Below are 25,815 nucleotides of genomic sequence, written 5' to 3' on the forward strand. Positions count from 1 at the left end.
CGTGGGGTCACAAAGAGTCAGTCACGACTGAGCGACTTCACTCACTCACTCATAATGACCCATTAAGGTCACAAAGGTTTTATGATCATATTTGAATATTCCAATGGAGAGTGTAGCAAACTTATAGGTCAAGGTTTTGATTTAAATAAAAAATGATGTATAGAAGGTTATAAAAAACTGATGGATTATCTGTTAGGTTTTTTTTGGATTTTTTTTTTGAGTCCCCTGATTAGCTTGATCTCTTTTTTGTTTGTTTCCCTTGTGGCTCAGCTGGTAAAGAGTCCGCCTGCAATGCGGAAGACCTGGGTTTGATCCCTGGGTTGGGAAGATCCCCTGGAGAAGGGAAAGGCTACCCGCTCCAGTATTCTGGTGGAGAATCCCATGGACTGTGTAGTCCACCGGGTCGCAGAGAGTCGGACACGACTGAGCGCCTTTCACTTCACTTAGTGATCTCCACATATCAAACACATTGATCTAAAAAGGAAAATCACAATTTACTTTCAGCAGTGAGACTAAAGCTATTACAAATTGACTGGTTTCATTTTCATTCCAAAGCAGGCTTTTTTACCATTTTCTAAAACTTAGGCCCAAAGGATGTGAGGAAGTGAGGAACTGGTACTTGTTGAAGCCTTCTGTGTGCCCGCGCTCTGTCTAGTCAGTGCTCTCTGGACGTTACCTGGTGCGGTTCTCACAGTCCTGTAACGTAGGTGGGATTACCTCCATTTTAAATGTCAGAAAAGTGAGGTTCAGAACAAGTAACTTGCCAAGGTCACACAGAAATGTACTAAAGACAATACTTACATTCATGTCTAACTCCACATTTTGTTATTTTCACTGTGTTGACCTATTCGTGCAGAGCCATCTCTATTTAATAGTAATGCTACTACTAATACTAGCATGGTAATTAGTCGTGCTAATTTACTACGGCTTTCCTGGTGGCTCAGATGGTAAAGAATCTGCCTGCAGTGCAGGGGACCCAGGTTCAATCCCTGGGTCGGGAAGATCCCCGGAGGAGGAAATGGCAACCCACTCCAGTGTTCTTGTCTGGAAGATCCCATCCCATGGACAGAGGAGCCTGGTGGGCTGCAGTCCACGGGGCTGCAAAGTCAGACACGACTGAGCGACGAACACTTTCTTTTCTAATGCTTTCAATTTACTATTAGTAGTAGTACTAAACATGACCTTCTAGGCATGATTTTTACAATTAGATTTTAAATGAGTTAAGGAAAACCTTTTAAGGATGGCTTTCCTTTGATCATATACAAGTGTATAAGGGATACACATTACATAAATTTTAGAAAATAAGAAAATAAAAATCACCTATGATTTCCAAGGTTCTTTACAAGCATTATAAGTAACAAGTTATGTGTATGTGTGCTTAGACGCTGAGTTATGTCTGACTCTTTGCAACCCTATGGACTGTAGCCAGCCAAGCTCCTCTGTCCATGGGATTCTCCTGGCAAGAATACTGGAGTGGGTTGCCATTTCCTCCTTCAGGGTATCTTCCCAACCCAAAGATGGAAACCATATCTCTTACCATCTCCTGCATTGGCAGGCAGATGCTTTACCACTAGCGCCAGCTATGAAACCCATAAGTAACAAGTTAATTCAAAGCGAATACTCAAACTAAAGCAAAATCAAATTTGAAAAAATAACAGATAATTGGGAAAAGGCTGCTTATTTTTCTTTTTTAATGCATGAAAAGAATTATACAGAAGCAGTCCCCTCTAATAGTTACTTTCATTCCCTTATTAGGTTTCTCCATGTTTTTCAATTGCTCTTCATGTCTGCCATGGGAAGATAACAGTTATAATTCTAAAATTACCCTTCCTTATCCTGTGGTTAACCTAGTAATGATATGTGTATATATAACTTATCAGTATAATACATGAAATTATGTTTCCTAAATACAGCAGATGGAATGGTTCACCCATTTTCCCTCTCTTTTAGGTCCTGTATTGAGGCAAGCTACATTAAAATGTGTGGTTCCCTGAATTTTTCTCTGCATCACAAAATATACCTTTGTAACCTATTAACCATCACAGGTGACTAATTTAATGGCACATAGTAAGAAAGAGTACTTCAGTTCTCTAGTGGAAAGTATACAGGATATTTATATAAGATATAACAAATATCATATTAGTTTGAGTGTTTATGAAATTGCCCCTCTGTTGAAGACAGAAAAGTAGACTTGATGGGCTTTTCAAATTTGTTACATAGTATACGTGAATAAATTAAAGATAATCCCATTAGATATGAGATAAAGTGAACTTACAAAATAATGAAAAGTTATGATAGTGAAAATCGTATAAAGAATATGTTTGTTAAGATAATTTGTGTTCATTTCAGCTCCCCTTGGTTTCCAGTTTCTAGTTCACTAATAGGTACATATGTCTGAAACTCTGAGTGGGAGTCCCTGGATGCACACAATGAAGCTTCAATTAGCCAAGTCCCAGACCTTTGTAGCACTTTTCACAGCTTGGTCTAGAAATTAATTTCATCTTATTGTCTGGAATAAGCCCTACAATGAAGTACAGAAATCTGCTGGCGAAGTTGCAATGACTAATAAATGAGCAGTTTGTTTTCCTTGTGGAATATTAATTGCCCATGTACTAGAAAACCTCTCATTCAAAATTTGGGCCCATAGCCTGGCACACCCCTAGCACATATTTACTCTCAGTATCAATAAGCACATACTCACCATCTCCCAGGAGTTTGAGAAATCTACTTGGAGTACAGAATATGATAGCCTTTCATTTATCCAGGAGGTCTCTTCCCAACAGATGAACAGCATTTAGAGACAAGAGAAGCATTTCCTCCAACAGAAGACCTATTTGCTCAGGAACCTTAGGGAAAAACAAGAGGTGGAAGGTTGTCTAGGGATACCCACAACTTGGATGTTTTTCTGGATACAGGTGAAATGAGAGGGGTCAGTAGAAATTGCAGAATATGTGCATGGTTCCAGTTCTGTAAGAAAGGATAGGAAAAGACTAAGACAGGAAAAGAAACATATATAAGGTTTCTCCATGAGGCGCCTCCATTAGGTCAATTTTGCTCATTAATAGTTGGCACCACTTGCCAATTCTTTCCTGTCTGCTTTCAGCAGAGCAGTCCCCAGTGGAGGTGGGAAGGCGTCAGAGTTAGGCAGCATCCCTTATATCTCCCTCAGTTTCTGGCAGCATTCCTTTTCCCAGTGTCCAGCCTTCCTACGGTGGTAATATACTGACTTTTCATTGCCAAGTCTTGTCTTATTTGTTGGTAGACCCAGACATGTTTGCTCCCTGTGTGAATAACTCTCACTAGGCAGGTAGCACTGCATTCTTGAGTTTCTTTTTGTCTTCACCTTTCTCCATTTTCACCCCCAACTAGATTACTGTTGCCAGTACCTAAGTAACTCTCTATCCCCTGACATACAGATACCTTTTCTCTTATCTGTGCTTGAATTCCAGCAACAAAGCTTCCACAGAAGTGGAGAGGATTAGTGTCTATTCTGATTCACCCCTGAATCCATCCCCCTTAATTTAGAAAATGCCTCAGTGACCCACTGATGGAATCACTGGGACTCAGGTAGCAGCAGCACTGCGGCTTCTCCCACACCCCGTTTTGCAGAAAGACCTGGAAGCTTGCCATCAGCAGCGAGCATCTGAGGCTCCTGAGCCTCCTGAGTCGCTGGAGAAGGGACCCGCGGCCACAGCACTCCATCCGCCAATCATGCCTGTTTGGTCAGCCAAGTGTCCATCCTCACACACGTGCCTGTGAACTGAAACCACGCCGCAGAAAACCTTGGCACATGATTGCATATCTTTCCAGGGCACTGGAAGATAACTCTTAAGGTGGATATCAGCTGGAGAAAAGGGTTGTGGTGTCCTCACCAGATCTGATCCACCCAGCAGCACTAAATTCTAAAAAGCATTAGAGTCCAGAGCTCCTAAGGGGGAAGGCTGATTCTCTCCACATCTGACGAAAACTAAGTTGGCTTGTGTGGCCCTGTAGTTTCAGGCTCATGTTGCTGTTCTGCAGCCTGACTCCTTTTGTTTCCCCTTCCTTCCAAGTTATCAGGGCAACCATTTGCCAACCTGATGCCTTAATTCTAGGACAGTTTCTTATCCACCTTCTCAGACTCCTTGTTACTTTCTCTTGATCATTTCTGCCTCCCTGGCTACGTTTTGCATGTTGAATGCAGGCAGTCTTGGAGGTGGAACCCATACCAGAACATTCAAGTAAGCTATCCCCAGATCCTAAAGCCCTTGGGAATCATCTGTCCAAGAAGCCGTCATCTCCCTCTCCCAGGTCCCACATGAGCAAAGAAGACTGAGGCAGGTAGAAGGGAGCAACCGCAGAGAAGGGTCGAGAACCTGGAGAAAGAGAAAGGTGCTTTCCATTTCTTAATCCCTTCTTTCCGTTTTTAAATTCATTCTTACTGGCTGTCCAGTTCATTCTTTCATTTATTTCCTGAGATCCAGAGGTGCTGATAATCCTTTTATTTTAAGTGGGGTTTTTCTAAAAATCGGTGTAAATATACCAATTTGTCTGCTTCAAATGAGCCTTCCTCTGGCCACTGCAAAGCAAGATTTTTATAAACATGCCTATTCCAAACATGACAGAGTAAAATAAGCCCTTTAAGAAAGAGACCTACTGGCAGGCTCCTTTTATTTTTCTGCACTAAAGGCCAGGTTTAATCACACACAGCCTTCAAGCTGTATTACCCATTTTGCTCAACAGGAACTTAGAATTAGCAGTGACTTTGGCATTTTCCCTGGGAAACCAATCCCACTGAGCCAAAGAAGTCAAAAGGATACTTTATAGCAAACATCCAGGGTCTCCTTCCTAATCAAAAGTGGCCACAAATCCTCTGAGTCACCAACAGGACTTGCTTTCGGTGTAGCATCCTATTGCCAAACTGTTGAAATAACAAATAGAGGCCCATAGGACCATGCCAATTCATAAATAGAGAATTAGCTATTTTTACTACTAAGGAAAAAAACCCTAAATGCATGCACATATAGCCTGTAAGTGACTACAAAACCATGATGAATTTTCTCCTCTATTTATATGGCAGTAGAACTTCAGTTTGTAAACATCATCCTACTTTTTTAGTAAACACTCAACAGACAGTTAACTTGCACCGGTAGCTACACTGTGTTCACTCTGACATCCTGTTTTTCATAATTTTTTTTTAATCAAGATCACTCTGTTTTGATAATTCTTTATCAGAGCCTCCTTCAGTTGCCCCTTATATTATAACCAGCACACCCTTCAGCACGCCTCATGAGGTTAGGCCTAGCTCAGTCTCCCCCAGCCCCTCCCAGGCTGTGGCAGCCCCTCCTGCAGCTTGCTCATTTTCCTGTTCCTAGGGATGATTCTGGGCCTGGGCAAGCTGGCAGGGGCTTTCTGGTTAGCATTCATTGCTTTGTCCTGATCCGGAAGGGATTGGCTGGGGGGGGGGGGGGGAGTATTGGACACCCAGGGACCAACCCTACATGTCCCCACGCGCCTGTCCCTTTCCCCACCCCAACCATAGAACAGAAGGAAGACGTTAGCCTGCCCCCATGTGAGACCTCAGGCTGGCCAACGGCCGAGTGCTTTCAACCCGATTTCAAGGTACCACTGGCTGTGGAATTACTATGTTTGAGAGAAAACACGCTTTCAACTTGCTAATAAAGTACTGCCAAATTGCCCTCCTGAATAGTCATACCAGTTTATACTCCCACCTGTAATGTATGAGTTACTTCTGTCACACATCCGTGGCAACATCTGGTGTTTGCAAACTTTATCTCTCCCCATATGATGGGTGTGAAGTGGTGTCTCACTTTGGCTTTAATTTGCATTTCTTCACTGTTGAGCTTTTTTCATTTGTTTGTTGGTCATTTGGGTTTCCTCTCTTGTGAATTCACTGTTTATATCTATTGCCTTAAAAAAAATAAAAGGGGAGGATTACCCTTCTCAATGTACAGGAATACTTTATGTTATTCTGAGTACTAGTCTTTTTATCAATCCTATGTATTACAAATACCTTCTCCCAGTCTATGGCATTTTTATTTTGTTTATGGAATCTTTTTCATAAAGAAGTTTTATGTGTTCAAATGTATCATTCTTTTCCTTGGTAGTAAAAAGAATTCCTCTTTCTTGATATGAATGTCTCCTATAATTTCTTCTAAAAGTTTTACAGTATTTTCATATTTAAATCTTTGATCTATATACAATTTATTTTTATGTGTGGTATGAGGTAAAAGTGCAATTTTATTTTTTCCACATAAATAATTGATTGCCCTAGTACCATTTGTTAAATGATCCATATTTTTCATCTATCTGTAATGTCACTTTTATAATTTATACACATGTATGTATGTGTGCAAGAGAGAGATCGCTCTTAGGTTCACTTTTCTGTTCTTTATTTTCTGTTTTTTAATCTTTGCTAATATAACACTGATTGGATTTCTGTAGTTTTATGCAAAACTAGTGGGGAGGTTCCTCCTTTTTCATTCTTCAGGATTACTTAACTATCCTTGGCCTCTTGTTTTTTCAAATGAACTTTAGGATCAACTTCTCAAGTTTCACAAAAAACCCTTTGAGGATTTTTATTGGGATTTCAGTGTACTAACATTAATTTGAGAATTACCATCTTCATACATTGAGTCTTAACATCCATGAAAATGGGATATTGTTCCTTTCATTTAGGTCTTCTCTTATGCTCTTTAATACAGGTTTTCAATTTTCATTTTCTCTATAGAGCCCTTATAACATCTTTACATTTGTTTAGTTTTTGTTACTACTACAAATAGGGTCATTTCTAAAATTAAAATTTTAAATTGGTTTACAGTATAGAGCAATATTAATCTTTAATATCATTGTCAAAGAATATTGTATGATAGATTCTTAATGTCTGTTGAAATCTGTTCTGTGGCCTAGAGCACAGCCAATTTTATAACTCTTCGTGTGTTCTTGAAAAGATTTTCTCTTTAATTCTGTGCAAGGTTTTGCATTTGTCTAGTAGGTCAAGCTTGTAATTAATTATTCACTTGTCTGGATTCTTACTAAATGTATTCTGCTTTACTTGTCTCATAGTATGACTGTGAATTTGTTCATTTCTTCACATCATCCCATGATCTTTGTCATTACTTGTATGGAGATTGAGTTCACAATTATCATAGCTTCCTTGTGAATTGCTCCCTTTTTACTCTTATGTAATAACTTTTTTATTCCTAGTAATGTTTTGCCTTAAAATATATTTTTCCTGATATTAATAGAGTTTTGCCAGTTTTCTGTTGGTTTATGGTATGAATAACATAGCAGTTAAGGATGTGTTTAGCTGCAACTAGTTTCTTCTTAAACTAATGTTAGGGAGCTATTTATTCTCAAATAACCAAATCAGAGATAAATGTGGGTCCAGCAGCAGTTGATCAGTCCTACTGCCATTCAGAGTGTGGCAGTAGAATTCATCCTCTTGCTTGGTTCCCCCATGAGGGTCTGTAGGATGGGAGGCAGGGCTGTGGGTAGAGGGGATGGAGCGGATAATGGGAACAATCTTTGTTCTGAGTGTTGCATGTGGTATAATACCTGGGTTAGTATCTATAAAATCTATGTTCCATGTTTGTAAGTGGTTTGCTATTTATACACATTTTATGAAAGTTCTTTACTTACAAGATGGAATCTTTCTATAGTACAAGTGACGGTTGCCTTAACCAAACGAATTGACCTGACACAAAATACTTATGGTCCTCTCTTTAGCGCCAGAAGCAGTGAAACGCTCAAGCCTCAGGACACCAAGTGTCACAGTGCCTGGCAAAGCACCATGCACTCAAATCTCAAAGCAGTAATGCAAAGGAAATACATACTTGGCTCTCAGCAAGTTGAGTTTTGTATTGAGGAATAATTAGTATATATATCCTCACAAGAAAATGCCATCATTTTTTATAGTTTTCAGAAGACTGCTTAAATTTCAGTATTTTCTAGGAAACCTAACATCACTCTGTACCATTTGCTGGGGCATTGTCGAAGCCATCAGGTAGCCCTTCTTTCCTAGCAAATGTACTTCAAACTCCCCCTTCCTTTATCCCCTCCTCTGAAACTTTCAGTGCATCTGATTTCACCTCTAATCTTGTCCCAAACCACTATTAGGACAGGTCTGTGGAACACAAACAGTTCCTGTGGTTTGCATTATAGCCTCCGGCCCTTACAAAGCAAGTTAGCCTATTTCTGTTTTGTTCTTCAAATATGGTTAACCATATTTAGACAGTTTTAGTGCTTCCCAGAGAACCTCCAGAACAATATATTAATACACCGAATGTTTGATTTGTGTTAAAGGTTAACAGAGCATTTACTTACCTTATTCCATTCAGCCCTCCTTAGCCCAAGAATTAAAGAATTTCTGTCCCATAGATAAGAATGGAGCCTTCAGGGCTCAACCTATAATAAGAATGTAATTATTTCAGTGAAAGTGAGAGACTGTTTCTTTTAAAACACTACAATAGTGTTACTTTGAATTATTAGGTTAAAGTACACAAGCAGAGCCCAGTGCTAAGATAAATATTTATTGAATGACCACACTGTTAGTTGGACATTTTCTTTTAGACACTAAAACTGCTAATCCATTTTGAATGCCCTTTTGTCATTAATCCTTGTCCAACACAATATTGTTAAACAGAAACCAGGTGTCTTTTCACTGAAGGACATGGAAAGTGCTTCTTATATGACCTTAAGCATTGAATTTTTCATTTGAGTGCATGTGTGAATGTGTTTTATGTTAGTCACCTAATAAATTTTGTGCATTGCTTAATCATTGGATTGAAATATATGCATAAGAACTCTTGAGAAAGAAAAGTTTTTAGAAACTCTTAAGTATTCTGTTTTCACTGTTTTTACAGCTTTGTTTTCTGTGTGATTTCCTTTTTACATTTGACTGAAATTATTCTCACTGTGCTCAGGCCCGATTTTCCCTCTCCTATCAAAAACAGCTTTCTCTTTCTAACTAGTTTACAACTTCTCATTTGAAAACTCACTTTTCTTTATTCTCCACACAATAATCCTAATTTCCTTTTTGTTCCTTACAATTTTCCATTCCTTAGTTATTTCATTGTTTCTCTCAGCCATAAAACTCCATCTTAAACTTGAACTTCTTACAACTATTTTAATTATGTCATCATGTCTGTTTACAAATTTGAATTAATGGAGTCAAATTTAGGTTTTGTTGTGATTTTAAGTGTTCTAAAATAATATTTCAGCCATGGAAACAAAGAAGTCTTTTCCTGCCGAGGAATAAAATTAGCAGTGGATTGGTTTTTGGAAAGAGGCCACAAGGATGTCACCGTCTTTGTTCCTGCTTGGAGGAAAGAGCAGTCCCGGCCCGATGCACTTATTACAGGTGAGCCTGTGAGCTTCCGAGCACACCTGAGCCAGCGTCTCTGAATAATCCGTGTGTCTGCCATGATTTACTCAGTCCCTTGGGTGGGACATATTTTCTAGTTTAAAAACTTTCTGGTTATGTTAACTAAAGAGTAATTCTTGCTACTTAAACCATTTTTTTTTTAACTTTGCAACTTTTTAATTAAAATTTTATAAAAATTCTGACCTTTAGAGACATGCTAGGAGTCAGGAGGCCTAGATTCAAATTCCGGCTGTGCCGGGTACTGTCCATGGCGCTTGGAGCAGCACATTGACCCTTCTGGGCTCCAGGTTTCTCATCTGTGGTATGAAACTGGGCAATAACCAAAGACCCTGATGCTGGGAAAGACTGAAGGCAGGAAGAGAAGGGGACCACAGAGGATGAGATGGTTGGATGGCATCACCGACTCAATGGACATGAGTTTGAACTCCAGGAGATAGTGAAGGACAGGGAAGTCTGGGCATGCTGCAGTCCACGGGGTCACAAAGAGTCAGACACAACTTAGCGACTGAATAACAACAGTGAATACAGATCAGAAAAGATCCTTGGGTCATGCTGTCTGGTGTCAAGTAGAGGAAATGATTCAATCCCAATAAAATATCTGTATTTTGCATTATCTTGTAATTTTTAAATGTATGAGTTTCAGGCAGGGGTGTCCCCTGTAACTGTTAATTATTGTTGCTCAACATTTTGCTCAGGTCAGTGGTTCTCAAACAGCATTCAACCCTTCCTGCCCCTTTCTGCCCCTAACATTAACAAAACTGAGGAACCCGTGTAAAGGAAGCTACACTATTCAAATAAAAAACCAATGGAGTGACCACCCACCATGTACTCCAAGAGAAGGTTATTTTAAGACTTTATTTTTCTCTATAATTATTAAATTATCATTAAATTAGAATAAGGACCCATAGACAAGTTATGATGGAGCCCAGAGTCATGGAATCAGACCCTAGCCTATATAAACTGTAAAGTGGGAAGGGTGGGCATAATTCAGTCAGCAGTACCAAGACAATGGATAACTCTTTGGAAAAAATATGCATATTTAGATCCTTATCTTATACCATATAATAATAAATTACAGATGGTTGAAGAATTAATTGTCAAAAATCTCCATCAGAGATTATAAATAGTCTTTGAATGGCTGGGTAAGACCGTCCTAAATTTAAAAGTTTTAGAAGAAATTATGATGAGAAAGATAGGTTTAATTGGATCAAACATCTGTATTTGAGGAAATTTTCTTGAAAATAAGCAAGAAAAATAAAACAAAGAATCCACATCCATAACATAAAAAGAACTCTTACACATTGATAAAAACAGTATATTTGGAAGAATGCAAATGCCAAATAATAGGGGGGAAATGTTCAACCTCATTAGTAAATAAAGAAATGCAAATTTAAATGACTTTTTTTTTAACCCATCAAATTAGCAGAGATTAAAAACTTGATAATACTCAGTGCCTGGAGGGAGTTACTTGTACACTGCTATGGAAACATAGATGTTACAACCTTTCTGGAAAAGTTTGGTTTTAAAATGTTAATACTTTAATCTACTAGTCCCCCTTCTAGGAATAATGCCCCAGAAAATAAACAAAGGTATAGGGAAAAATTTTTGACCACAAAGACATCCAGTGCAATATTACTTACAATAGAAAAAAATGGAAATAAACCATACATTAATTAGAAAAATGGCTCAGTAAATAAATATATATCTATATGATAAAATATGTAGTATTAGAATATTTAGGCAGAATTTTTAATAATCTCAGGAAATGCTCTTTTACTTTAAGGCAGGTTTTGTTATTTTATGGGTGTGTGCACATATATGTACATACATAATACACACACATATAGAAGGAAAAAAAATACATGGAAAATGGTTAGAAGGAAATATGCCAAAATATTAACAGTAATTACCTCTGGGTCATGTCTTATGAAGTCTTATTTTCTCCCTGCTTCTTAGTACTTTTTCTTTCCCAGTTTTTGACAGGAAACTATAATGCATTAATAATCAGGGGGGAGATAAACTGAAAAAGAAAAAGCAATATTTAAACATGTAAATGAAAGCTTCTTGAGTGTGAAAGGAATATGAGATCCAAAAGAAGAGAAAATGGTAATACTCAGAGTGAAATGTGACTGAGTTTAATCTTTAAGATACTAGCACATCAGGTCTCTGGAACTCATCAGTATGCAGTTTACTTTGTAAAATGTGCACCACTATTGTCAGAGGTTGTTAGGTGTTTTCTCCTCCAGGTAACAATTCTCTTGACTAAAACCATCAACAAGATAATAACTGGTAAGTTGAACAGTCCAGTCTTTTTTCACTATACCAAAAAAAGGAAACTTGATAAGAAATATTTATGCCAAGCTGGATGACTTACAAGCTTAAATAAAGATTTCCAGGGGAAATATCGACAACTTCAAATATGCACATGATACCACCCTAATGGCAGAAAGCAGAGAGGAACTGAAGAGCCTCTTGATGAAGATGAAAGAAGAGAGTGAAAAAGCTGGCTTAAAATTCAACATTCAAAAAGTGAAGATCATGGCATCCAGTCCTATCACTTCATGGCAAATAGATGGGTAAAAAGTGGAAACAGCGACAGACTTTATTTTCTTGGGCCCCAAAGTCACTGTAGACGGTAACTGCAGCCATGACACTATGAGATGCTTGCTCCTTGGAAGAAAAGCTATGACAAACCTGGACAGTGTATTAAAAAGCAGAGACATCACTTTGCCAACAAAGGTCCATATAGTCAAAGCTATAGTTTTTCCAGTAGTCATGTACAGATGTGAGAGTTGGACCATAAAGAAGGCTGAGCGCTGAGGAATTGATGCTTTCAAATTGTGGTGCTAGAGAAGACTATTGAGAGTCCCTTAGACAGCAAGGAGATCAAATTAGTCAATCCTAATGGAAATCAACCCTGAATATTCATTGGAATGACTGATGCTGCAGCTCCAATACTTTGGCCACCTGTTGCAAAGAGCTGACTCATTGGAAAAGACCCTGATGCTAGGAAAGATTGAGGGAAGAGGGAGAAGGGGGAGACAAGAGGATGAGATAGTTGAATGGCATCACTGACTCAATGGACATGATTTTGAGCAAACTCTGGGAGAAAGTGAAGGAGAGGGAAGGCTGGCGTGCTGCAGTCCATGTGGTCACAAAGAATCAGACACAACTTAATGACTGAAACAACAGCAAGAAATATCATGAAGTTTTCAGATACAGATTCACTCTGACTCTTTAGCTAGGCTTCCACTGACTGAACAAATATTAAACAAGTGAGCACAAGAGTGTGTTATCAAGTGCTGTGCTAGGAACTAGAGATTCAGTTAACTTACCAGCTAGACTGAATTCATATTTATTTAAGTTAGGACTATTTAACATAATTAATTATCACTAATTATCTTCCTAATTAGTATCCTTTTAACCTTCTTAGCTGGTAAAGAAATTCAAATTAAGCAAGATGGTGATGACTGTTAGGCTATGTCTTACTCCTCTGGTCACTTCCAGGATGCAGGCATACCCTACATGAGTAAACACTCCCACAGATAAAGGGCCATGGATTATGCATGAACAGTGCATAAACTGGACAGTGAATAAACTGGAACGCCTCAGAATACACATCTTTAAGTAGCTTCCATATTCCTTTCACAGTCGTTTATTGAGTATTCTTATGCCGACTGCTGATGATGAGTTCACTGATAGATGTCGAGGGGTGTCTCAGTGTTTGTAGGGGGCACACACGGTAACTATCATATGGAAAATCCTGTGGCTGAAACTGGGCTTTTAATTTTTTTTGGTTTTCTGTCATTTTCAAAAGAGATGAATAATTACATGCATCTGTTAGTTGAAGGACACAGTGCTTATTGAGAGTTGTTAAACACTGTGCTGGGTGCTTTTACACATGATAACTCATTGACTCTTCACAGCCTATAAACTGCATTTGAGAACGTAAAGAGGCAGGCTTCGTAAGACTACAGTTGCCAGATAGAGAGTGGCAGAACCCGAGATTCATCCATGAGTTATGAACTCTTAACACTCAGACTTCTCCTTCTCTGCTGCTTTTCTAAACCAGAGTTCTGGTCCTGAACTCATCTTGCCTGGGACATCATGAAATCTACATGCCAAGCTGGCCCATGTCACTCTCCGTCCCCTACACTCTGCTCATACTTCCCTTGTGGCAATTACAAACCCGGCTTGCCCAGTCTATGTGCCTGTCCAACCCAATAAATGAGGCCTCCTTGAGGAGAGAATGTTCTTCATGTTGGATGTCATTGACACTCAGCATAGCACATACCATAGAATAGGCTTGTGGTGATTATCCACTGAAAAGAGAAATTTCTCAGATATCAGTAACTCCAGCTAGTAAGCACTGAGGAGAAGTGAGCCTTTAAAAAAAAATATTATGACGTCTGTCAGCTAATACCCAGCACTTTGTGCAAGAATTTACAATGGTGGGAAGTCCGGAGTGAAAGAGATAAATTAGGAAGAAGGCGTGGTGAGGAGACAGTTTTATCATTAATCAAAATATGAGCTCTGCTACCTTTAAAAAAACAAAAACAAACAATAAAACCCCAGAGCACTAACAAGTCAGTGGCGTTAGAAAGTGCTGAAAGAGTATGCCAACCAAAGACAAAATGAGCATTCCCTGCCTGTCCATTCTTAATCAATGGCTGTTTTCCCCACATAATCGCTTCTGATTTCTTCCTCAGTCCAGCCCCACCAGACGGCTGGCCTTTGTGAGCACCTATCTCAGCAGGAAGGGACACAGAACACAGAACGGCCTCGTCCAGAACAGCACTTGTGACTTCACTGCCTCCTTGCTCTTTGAAACTTCTGCATCTAAAGACCCTTCCCTTTGCTACCTTGACCTCTTTACTTCACACACTCCGCCACCATCTCATCCACTAGTTAGAAAAACAGCACTGCAAAATAAACACGGGGGAAAGAATCCGTTGCTCAGACGTGGACCCACCACAACTGCTTTGTAGGACAATGTCGTGCCAGGGATGTGTGAGAAGCTAGTTCACTGTGTACGGCTCGTGGCTTCAGCCATCAAAATCAAAGAAAAGCTTTATGTGATGAAAATCAGACTTTGCTCAGTCATGTTTCAGTTTTATGCTTTTTTTTTAAGTTTTAAACTTTCCATGTTTTTCAGGTTCACTTGTTTTGGCTTTTTTTAAACCTTTTTTTAATTGAAAATCCTGAAGGAAAACTGTTACTGGGAGCTACAAATTTGCTCTATCTACAAACTGTAAATCATAATCCCTAATTAAATGGGTGCATGCATCCAGTTCATGTTATAAAAACTGACTTTGTATGAAAGTTGTGAGATGTGTTTTGTATGTATTTATTACTAAAAATCCTACCCTGATTATTCTTGCAGATCAAGAAATCCTACGTAAATTAGAGAAGGAAAAAATCCTGGTGTTCACACCGTCGCGGCGAGTGCAGGGGAGGCGAGTGGTGTGCTATGATGACAGGTTCATCGTGAAACTGGCCTTTGAGTCGGATGGTATAATTGTGTCCAATGATAACTACAGGGATTTGGCAAATGAGAAACCAGAATGGAAAAAGTTCATAGATGAGCGATTATTAATGTACTCATTTGTCAATGACAAGTAAGTAAAACCACTTACAGTAACACTGCTTCCCTGCAAATCTGAGTATCCCTGGCAGCAGGCTACAGGCTTATCTTTTCGCCACTGACCAGACCTAAGACAGTTTCTTCCAACCACCGATGTCCCCACTCATCCTCCGTGGGAGTCAGGAAACGCAGAGTCCCGCCTCAGGAGGCCCTGTGTGAGATGCAGGCTGCCCTGGGTGACTGACATGCGGAGGCTGGCCACCTTCAGAGGATGCAAATGCGGAACACACTGACCACCAGGACACTGCCTTTCAAAATCTAGTTTAGAGTATCGAGAGCTTTTTAAAATATATTATTTTTTTTAAATATTGTAGCAATGATTCATGATTTATTCATGATTAAATTGATAATGGACACGTGACATGCACAAAGATGTCAGGTCAACTGGATTTACCAACATGTGGGAAAAGCTCACCAGTTGATAATCAAAAATGAAAATTAAATCTACAAAGAGTATATTTTTCACCCATTTAATTCACAAAATTTAAAAATATATTTTTGTATATGCCTTATGCTATTATCACTGGAGAAGGAAATGGCAACCCATTCCAGTACTCTTGCCTGGAAAATCCCATGGACTGAGGAGCCTGGTAGGCTACAGTCCATAGGGTTGCAAAGAGTTGGACACGACTGAGCGACTTCACTTCACTTCACTATGCTATTAAAGGCATAATGCAACTGATAAGTTTGGGTATGGTTTAGCAGAAGTCTTAAAAATACCCTTTCAAAACAATGGTCTCATTTTTTGGAATATATAATAAGGGAAAAAAGAAGATCAAAAATGTTCACTTCAGTATATTCATAATTGCAAGAATTCAAAGACCACTAAAGGTACAATACAGAAATCAGTAACATTGTGGTACATCTCCTAGTGGAATATTATTCAGCTATTCAGAAACATGGACAAATATTTATTAAAAAGCAAAGTATAAAATTGCATTTGTGCTTGTAAAGTGCTATGTGCATAGAGAAAAATAACTAAAATGCAACACATAATGGAAAATAATTGTATTAAGACTGTAGGATTGAGTGAGTTTGTCTTCCATTTTTAATCTTTTAATATTACCATATTGTATGTATAATAATAGTAAACATCATAGTTGCTCAATAGTATTACTCAGGCATGTTAACACTCCCTTAGGAGTTGACACATTATTCACATTTTGCAGGTAAACATGTGGTTTATTTCATGTTCAGTAACATAACAAGTAATAGAACTGCTCAGCCATAACCTCTTGACAGTATTCATGCCATGAATTCTTGCTTCCATTGGACAGTCGATCTAAAATAATAAGTTTATTTCCTTAAGATCTTTTCTATCTCAGCTAAGTAAACTTGTTATAGTGGGAAGAGAATGAATGTGGAGTTGGACAAATTGAATCTTGGTTATGCCATGTTAACTAAGATAAAAATACTTAATTCATCTGAGCCTAAGTTAGAAAAGTGTACTCACCTGTGAAATGGAACTAATTCTTCAAGGGATTATTGCTGGGATGAGATGCAGCGATGTGTGCAGGGCATCTGACGCATGCTAGGGGTCTGGGTCGTTTCAGTCTTCCTGATTCTCTCTTCCACCTCTCCCTTCTGCCCTTCAGCTGCTTCTCCTGGCTCCCACCTGCTTCATATTGCTTCGCAAGATTAATGTTCTTAAAGCCTGTCCTAAAATCCCATTGTGATCGTTTTCTTAAGTCCTTACAAAATTTCATGAGAAAAGGAAGAATTAATTAGAACATGCTAGGCCCAAAACTTGTTTGAATTAAAACAAATACAAGTTCAGCTTGAAACATTTTAATTTTGTTTTCTTTAAGAAAACTTTTTGTACTGATTTTTTTTTTATCCTATAAATGTGGAATCAAAATACTTGGATTAAAATTTCAAAATAAATAACTTAGGGTGAATATTCTTTACACTCTGTCTTTAGAACTAAATTGTCAACCTTCTACTTAGATTTAATTTTGTATTATGTCCATGACAGGTTCATGCCCCCGGATGACCCTCTTGGCAGACATGGCCCAAGCCTGGATAATTTTCTAAGGAAGAAACCTATTGTTCCTGAACACAAAAAGCAGCCTTGTCCGTATGGTAACTTTCTTTACAGTATCTAATAAATGCCTTTAAGTAGCTCAAATGGTAAAGAATCTGCCTGCAATGCAGGAGATCCAGGTTCAATCCCCAGGTCAGGAAGATCTCCCAGAGAAGGGAATGGCCACCCACTCCAGTATTCTTGCCTGGAAAATGCCACGGACAGGGGAGCCTAGTGGGTTACAGTCTATGGGGTCACAAAGAGTCGGACACACTGAGTGACTACACTTTCAGTTTTTTCACTTTAGAGCACAACATTAAATGTTTGTTATTAAAAATAAACATTTAAAATTTTGGATGGCATGTAGTATGTGGTTCTTTTGAATGTAATTAAATTTTTAAAAAATAATTCTTTTTACCTAGTTGGGTTCAGTGTATATGCATTTTCCCTGAATTAAAGCACTGTTCTAAAAACTCAGATAATTCTACGTGAAGTTAGTTTTCAGGTAGATAAAGACTTGAAGTTCTTCCATCTAGCTGCACATGAGATTAGAGTGGCTTTATCACATCACAGCAGCACATTTTGCTCTGCAAAACAGAATGTCCTACCTGACTGCAGAGTTGTATTGGAAGAGAAGAGGCAGGTAGGACTTGAGGACATGGAGGGAATTATTACTCAGTCAGCTGACTTTCTTATTCCTCTTGCTAGCACTGGCGTGGGAAGACTGAAAGGTGGCAATTCTCAGCAGCAGGGAGCAGAGTGGCCCTGAGCACAGCTCCCTTTCCTGTGCTTGCTTCTTTCTTAAGTTAAAAGTGCCACACGGAGTGTTTAGGATCTGGCGGAATGCTCCTTTGCCTAACTGATTTTACTCTTCATAGGAAAGAAGTGTACGTATGGACACAAGTGCAAATATTACCATCCGGAAAGGGGCAGTCAGCCTCAGCGGTCAGTGGCTGACGAGCTGCGTGCCATGTCCAGAAACACAGCAGTCAAAACTGCGAACGAAGGAGGACTGGTGAAAAGCAACAGCGTCCCCTGCAGCACTAAGGCCGACAGCACTTCTGACGTCAAGCGAGGCGCTCCAAAGAGGCAATCAGACCCAAGCATAAGGACTCAAGTCTACCAGGACCTAGAGGAAAAGCTTCCCACCAAAAACAAACTGGAAACCAGGTCTGTACCTTCGTTAGTTAGTATACCGGCTACTTCTACCGCCAAACCCCAAAGCACTACATCTTTAAGCAATGGCCTTCCATCTGGAGTTCACTTCCCACCTCAGGATCAAAGACCACAGGGGCAATATCCTCCGATGATGATGGCAACCAAAAATCATGGAACGCCAATGCCTTATGAACAGTATCCAAAATGTGACTCGCCCGTCGACATTGGATATTACTCCATGTTGAATGCATATTCAAATCTGAGCATCTCAGGCCCACGGAGCCCTGAAAGGCGTTTCTCCTTAGACACGGATTACAGGATCAGCTCTGTCGCCTCTGACTGCAGCAGCGAAGGGAGCCTGAGCTGCGGGAGCAGTGACTCGTACGTGGGGTACAACGACCGCCCCTACGTCAGCTCCCCCGACCCGCAGCTGGAAGAGAACCTCAAGTGTCCGCACATGCACCCTCACGGCCGCCTTAACTCCCAGCCCTTCCTGCAGAGTTTCCACGACCCCTTAACCAGAGTGCAGAGTTACAGTCACGAAGAACCAAAGTACCATCACAAGCCTCCGCTCCCGCACCTGGCCGTGCGCCTGCCGCACCCGGCCGTGGGCGCGCGGTCCAGCTGTCCCGGCGACTACCCGTCCCCGCCCGGCTCGGCGCACGCCAAGGCGCCGCACCTCGGGCGCTCCCTGGTGGCCACGAGGATAGACAGCATCTCCGACTCGCGGCTCTACGACGGCTCTCCGTCCAGGCCGCGGAAGCCCCACGCCCGCCAGGAAGGGCTGGGCGGCTGGGACCGGCAGAGCTACGGGCTGGACGCGTACGGCTACCGGCAGACCTACTCCCTGCCCGATAACCCCACGCAGCCGTGCTACGAGCAGTTCACCTTCCAGAGCCTCCCCGAGCAGCCCGAGCCCACGTGGCGCGTCCCGTACTGCGGCGCGCCGCCGCCGGACCCCCCCAGGTACCAGGACAGCCGAGAAAAGATCTTCGTCAACCTGTGCAACATCTTCCCGCCCGACCTGGTGAGACTTGTCATGAAGAGGAACCCTCACATGACAGACGCCCAGCAGCTGGCTGCAGCGATTCTAGTGGAGAAATCACAGCTGGGCTATTGAAAGATGATGCATCTTTGTGGTGTTTAGTAGTTTTTTTTTGTTCAGCTTAAACGCTGAGGGAGGTTTGCTACAATAGCACATGTGATCTCCTTCTCAGCAAGGAGGTTATATAGTATCCATTTATGTGAAATACTGTATCATGGAATCTGTATGTATAGCCCCACATAGTGGATAGTATCACGGGATTGCTTTACATTCAAACATTTTTTTTTAAACATTTCCTTTTTAAAGCTATATATCCTTGGCTGGAAATTTTTCCAGTTTGATTTATTAGATGTATCTGTGATCTTTGATATTAATCTTTGGTGCATCAGGGGTTTATATGCAGCACTTTTTATCCTTGTTTCATGTTTTATTAACTTGGTGTTTGTCTATCAATTGCAAGCAATTACAATACCTTCAGAATGTTGAACATTTGACTAGACCTAGCAAACTATTTTTTCAAGCCAAGCTTAATTGGAATCTTTTACAGCTTTTTAAGTTATTTTTATTTGGGGAAAGTGGGCTTCTTTGTGCTATAATCATTATTTATAGAAACAAAGATATACTACAGCACTGACTTTATATTTTAAACAAAATATAAGTTACCAGTTTATGTTGAAATGGGTAACAGTATATATTAGAATGATTTACAATATGGCACTTTTCATTGTTTTATTTTCGTTTGGATTTTTTGTGTTACGTAATTAGTTAATTTAATATGGTTGACTTAAAGGAAAGCAGATGCAATCAATGGAAAAAATCGTTTCCATTTTTTTTAATAAAAAAGGCAAAAGCCGTTAACTGTTACAGCATATAGAGCTTTGTTATCCAGCTATGATGTGCTTCTAGACAGTAGAAATGGAATTGAATTCCTAGACTTCCATTAACCTGTATTTTTTAATGTGTTTGTTTGTCTTTTTGTTTGGGGGCACAACAATACTGGATAAAATAACCCTTTTGCAGTACTTGCCTGTTTTTAATGAATCTAATTATTCTCAATGCAACTTTTATATTTAATATACTCTTTAGCTGTCCTGGCCTGAGGTGGTTTTATGTGTTGAGGATATGCAACATTTGTTGATACTGCACTATAGAAATGGTGATGGAGGAGTTGTAAATGGTAACTTAAAATTTTTGTAAGATACTGTATATTTTCCATTTTCCTGAAGGTAATTTTTTGGGGGGGCCTGTCATATTATTAAGGCCAGACTCTTGCCACAAATAGTGTAGTTTTAGATACAGACTGAAGTCTGTTCTCGTATTAGTAAGGGATATTTCTGGTTTCAAAGTCATGGGTTTTGCTGAGTGGATTCGTTTCTGTTGTTGGTTAGAAGAGAGATGTTGCAATCCATGGCAGACAGTTGTGTGACTGACGAGGACTTCACTGCTGCCTCCAGTTTTTGAATTTTGCTTAGTTTAACAGACTCATTCTGAGCTGTTTTTGGAGTCTGCCTAGATGCCATGGTTATCCTGATTATTCTACCTGCTACAGTTTGAAGTAAAGCCCTGAAAAACCAGAAAGTACCTTTTACTGTTGATACAAATTGTATCTTTTTAACTATAAGAACTATTTTGATTTGTAGATCTAGTTAAAACACAGATGTGTAACTCTGATTAGACTTTTGGGCAACATTTTATCCCTTATTTAAATACAAATTTTTAAAGTAAAATCGAAGTCTAGAATAGGGTAGAAGATAAAAGTAACAATTTAGGTAAATAAAAGTGTCTGTCTTATAGTTTTATATATTAAAATATATTAAATGAATTTATTGGCATTTTCTTTCTCCTAAAACTTATCTAGCGTGAACTTAAAATAAAGGTAAAATGCTGCCTGAAAATAACGTCCAAGCACCTTTGACTAGTACAACATTTTCACTACTCGTGTGACACCGTGTGTCACATGAAGTAGGATTTGGGTTACAGTAAATGCTTCTAAAAGGCATTGTGCATATTGACATATCCAATAATCTGAACCGTGTTCAGCAAACCTAATTCAGGAAAGTGGGGTTCACAGTCGCTGCTGCCGCCTGCGAGGTGAAGTGCCCCTCGCTGCGCCCGCAGAGGATACGGGCGCTGCCGCACACACCTGCTTGCAGCGTCCTCTGAGCGACCTGCTCACTTGTGAAATCGTTCTCCTGATTTTCTCGGTCACTCTCTGTAAACAAGTTTAATGTAGACGCTAACCCAGTGCCAAAAGTAGGGTTACAAACGTGGAGTACCTTTCATTTCAGTCTTCTTCTAAGCTTGCTTTTTTTTTTTTTAAGTACGAAATCATTTTTAAATTGTACATGTAGGTTTTGCTTCCATTTTCTTAATTTTTTGCATTTGAATTGTTTGAAGGTTTTGCCAAACTTTATTACTTTTCTTTAAATGAACTCTTAGGCGAAATGTATAGCACACCCTTTCATTTGACCTCCTGATGTCTGTAGCTAACCATCTGTCACTGCATCCTGGATTTTAGACTATGGCAAAACAGTGGAGCTTGCCGCTGCCTGTCCTGACGTGAATAGCTCTGAGCAGCCACCCTGAAATCCTTCAGTGTAATTGACTGCAAGCCAAGAAGGAGCAGTTTTCTTATGTCAAGAGGCAATCTGTACTCCTCTCCCTTTTTTGGAAGCACTGACGTTGCTTTCCAAGCTTAAGAATGAGATACAGCAATTTGGCTGACTTTAGATACAGCAATTTCTTAATTATCTAAAGCAATAAGTAAAAGGATCCATCATTAAATTAAATTCAGAGCTCATCTCAGAACTTCATTTTAGCCAAAACTTTCACTTTAATCATATCTTCAGACTGACTAACAAATAACCGGAGAGAGGTGTGTTAGTAAGTCGTGAAACTGCCAGTGGTGGTCAGCTGACAGAAGAGGGGGGATTCAGACCGGAATATTCTGCCCTGAGTAACTGACAGTTGACTGGACTTTACACAGTAACTAGCCGGTTTGTCATCTCTGTGTCTTAGTACAGAGGGAGTTGTATTCAACTGGCCAAATTCTGGCCCTTAGTATTTCCTCCTTTCTTGCATGCAATACCCAAGTTTTCAGCCTCCTTTATATGATCCCTGTATCCTGATAGAGTGTCATTGACCTAAACATTTGAAAGAAATGCACACCAGTATAAAATATTTGATACTGGTAGAAACTTGAACTTTGTGTTTTTATGAAAATTCATTTATGAGAATATGTAATATAACTAAAAAGAGTGTTTTATATATATACATACATGCATACACATTTGTTAAGAAGTATTAAAAATGGAAGAATGTTACGCTTTTGATGGCTAACTTTTCCTTAATTGAACTGTTTCTTTGAGTTATGGACGACCAAGTCTGGAGTCTGGATGACCAATGATAAGATGTGGAACCACTTGAATGGAAAGCAACTCTTTACTGGCTTTATTCCTGATATTTTTAAAGAATTATTTTAATAATTTTAATAGAATGTGTAATTTTAAAACACACAAAAAAACTTAAAGTAGTATTGCTTATACAGATAATTATTTAACATGTCTTTTATGGATGTATCTATATGTATATAGACAGTAATATATTTATGAAACAAATATACTTTATGTTGTAGTTGTTGTAATAGATGGGAGGATGGATGACTCTCATATGTCTGTGTGTGTTTTGAAAACTCTCGAGCTGTTTTTCCCCTGACTTAATGGCAATTACCCTAAGAGATATTTGCTTTTCATTATTCTTCTTGCTACTCAGCTTCCTTATTCAAGATAAATAGGATGTACAGTTTCCTGGCCATTCTTTTAGATGTGGCTCATCCATTTTATTATCACCCAGCTCCTGGAGAATTTCTGAGTGACCTAAAATCGAACAGATTATGGCTGGAGAGATCAGCTGTGTCCCAAATATGTTAAACACAGAATTCAGCTAGTGTGTTGAGTTTTCTTGTTACACACCGAGAAAGCAGTGTCAGTAATAGTAGAGAAATAATTGCATTATTTTATATTGGCATGGGAAACCCTGTAGGGTAAGGGTTGACAAACCTCTTCTGTAAAGGATAGGAGAGTAAATCATCCAGGCTTTGAGAATCATATGGTCTCTGTAAACCACGCCCCTCATCCCTTAAAGTGAAAGCAGCCACAGAAAATACATACCTGAATGGGTCTGGCTGTATGTCAGTAAAACTCACAGAAAGGGGCTACAGGCCCGATTTGGCCCAGGGGCCGTAGTTTGCTGATTTCTACCCTAAAGGGAGAAAAAAAGGCATATTAAGCAGCAAATCCTGACACACATTAAGAAATCATACTTACATTTCAGTTGGCATTCAAACAAAATCCACTATTGAGGACCTTAAAAAGATTTCTCAGATAGTCACATATTAAAAGCATCTTAATTCACTTATTTTTCTGCCTGGTCACACCCATTATTTAGTAGAGTTAATTTCTTGTGTTTAACCATCCAAAAAAAGCATTCTGTAGAAAGATGTTTTAATAAGTATTGGAATTTTTTCATGAACTTTGTACTGATAAATGGGAATCCTTACCTACCTTTTGGTTTTTTAAGGGCCTCATGGACCAAAAATTCTGTTGTATTTTGAAAATTAGCATATAATTAGCCATAAAATATTTTAAAGACTGCATTTATCAGTTACAATTTTTTGCAGGTTTTTTATTTCTAAAAAATGACAGATCAGCCCTTCTTTAAAAATGGTTTTAAAGAAGATCAATATGTTGTAAGTTTACATGCTGTAAACTTTATTCTGTAAAATTAAAAATTGTGACTAGTATAATTGTGAGTGCACGTGTGGTATTGTGACTCTCTATAAGAAACAAAATGTATACCTGCTTTCTCTATCCAAACCTTTAGTATAGATTTAAGACACCTTAGGACTATTCTCAGTGAATGATACTCTTAACAGGATCATGTATGGTTTTAAATTCATTGGAGTATACCACTGAGCGTGTTCATTCACAGTGCTTTGTAAATGATGTTAACATCATAAACGCACATCTGTCGGAACAGTAGTTTTGAATGTTGTCATCCACTTAAGTTGCTATATTTTCTTTTAAGATTGGAATATAACTCTAGTTTTAACGAGTGTTTACTGTTTTAAATGTTTTTTTTTTCTTCTTTTTCTTTAATGCCCTCTGTTAACCTGCTTTTTGCTTCTGTAACAATAATACTTTGTTATGTTGGGAGTGGCTTTTTCCCTAAAGCTCTTAGCCTTTCAGATTGAAAAACAGTTTAAGGTTTTGACCACTTGACAAATTTGGCAGTAAAAAAAAAGAAATTTTGTGCATGTTTCAATTCAGTTTTATAGATAGTGTAAAATTTCATTTTTTAACCCATATATCGAATTTGCCAATTTTCTGTCTAGATATTTCAGATGAATAACAAATTGTTCATTTAAAACATTTGACCCCATTCTTGAAGCAGCTTGTGCCTCAAGGGAAGATAACATTGAACAACAATGGTTTGTTTTTATAAAGAATACATTTTAAATATGAAGATTTTCTTCAGTTTGGGGAAATTAGAAACATCTCATCTAATACAGAATACCTATCAACATGCACACTTCCACAAACATGTGGACATGGCATTGCCAGTGAACCTAGTTACAGACTTTTATCTTTTCCTTCTAGGTTTTCTCCTCCCAAATCAGAGTCGTTTGCTGAGAGTAGAAATTCCAATTTGATCCTTCAAACTTATAAGAAAACAAGGCAAAGAATATGTTTAGAATAACAGTCTGATGAATTCATGTGATTCTGTTTATTCTATGTCTGTTCTATGTGTTTGTGTAATGGGATTTTTACAGCTCCAAAAAAAGCAGTATTTTAGACCTACCAGAAATCCATATCAAAACAGCTATGTGATTCTGCCACTGAGAAAAAAAATGTATTAAAAAATTCACTTTTCTTATGGTGGTTTGTTTTTGTTTCATGAAGAAACGGACATGCAGCAGCACAGAAGCCCTCTAAGTAAAAGCATCCTCCCCTCGCCCCATGGCCGGCCTGCCTGCCTTCAGTGGGTAGTGCAGACACGTCCTCTGTAGCATCAGCACACATTCAGTATCAGCGTGTGTTAGAGCTGTAATTAATTCATACGACAATCAGAATTAAATGCCAAAGACAACTAGTCCTACCTTATGGTTCTAATAATGTTCCATCATTGATTAACTTAGGCTGCTTGTGGCTTTGCCTTGAGGCTTCTTTATCACCTCTTGTGAATCTTTGTTGTAAAGGTCTTTCTGCATCTTTCCTTGCGTGAATCAAGTTTAGTATCTTACTAATGTTGCCCCCAATAGGTTCACTTCACTTCTTTTGTGACCACCTAGGATTTTTCATTTCAGATAAGGTCACAGTTCTGAAATGATCTCATGTTCTGTGTCAGTGAGAAACTGTTGTATTTCAGATAGGAGATTTCTTTTACCCCTCATTGCTTTTCAGACTTTTGCTTTCCTTGTTATTTTTTTCCCTAAAGGTATACTCCCCCCCCCCACCCCCACCCACTGCCTCAGCCCCACTTAAACTTTTTAAGTATCTTAT

At 39.0% G+C, this 25,815-nt stretch overlaps 1 protein-coding gene across 3 annotated transcripts in view; it reads left to right on the top strand.

Moving 5' to 3' along the window:
* The window catches only part of ZC3H12C (zinc finger CCCH-type containing 12C), a 72,795-nt gene extending 47,606 nt beyond the window's left edge, over positions 1–25,189 (top strand). For all 3 annotated transcript variants that reach the window (XM_061144383.1, XM_061144366.1, XM_061144374.1), the window contains exons 3-6: positions 9,222–9,361; positions 14,769–15,003; positions 17,005–17,111; positions 17,931–25,189. In XM_061144383.1, the coding sequence (XP_061000366.1) occupies positions 9,222–9,361; positions 14,769–15,003; positions 17,005–17,111; positions 17,931–19,330 (1,882 nt within the window). In that variant the 3' untranslated portion in view covers positions 19,331–25,189. The remainder of the gene's footprint in view (positions 1–9,221; positions 9,362–14,768; positions 15,004–17,004; positions 17,112–17,930) is intronic.
* Positions 25,190–25,815: the final 626 nt, after the last annotated feature.

Source organism: Dama dama, chromosome 1, assembly GCF_033118175.1.
Source record: "Dama dama isolate Ldn47 chromosome 1, ASM3311817v1, whole genome shotgun sequence".
In the NCBI taxonomy this organism is placed as follows: domain Eukaryota; kingdom Metazoa; phylum Chordata; class Mammalia; order Artiodactyla; family Cervidae; genus Dama; species Dama dama.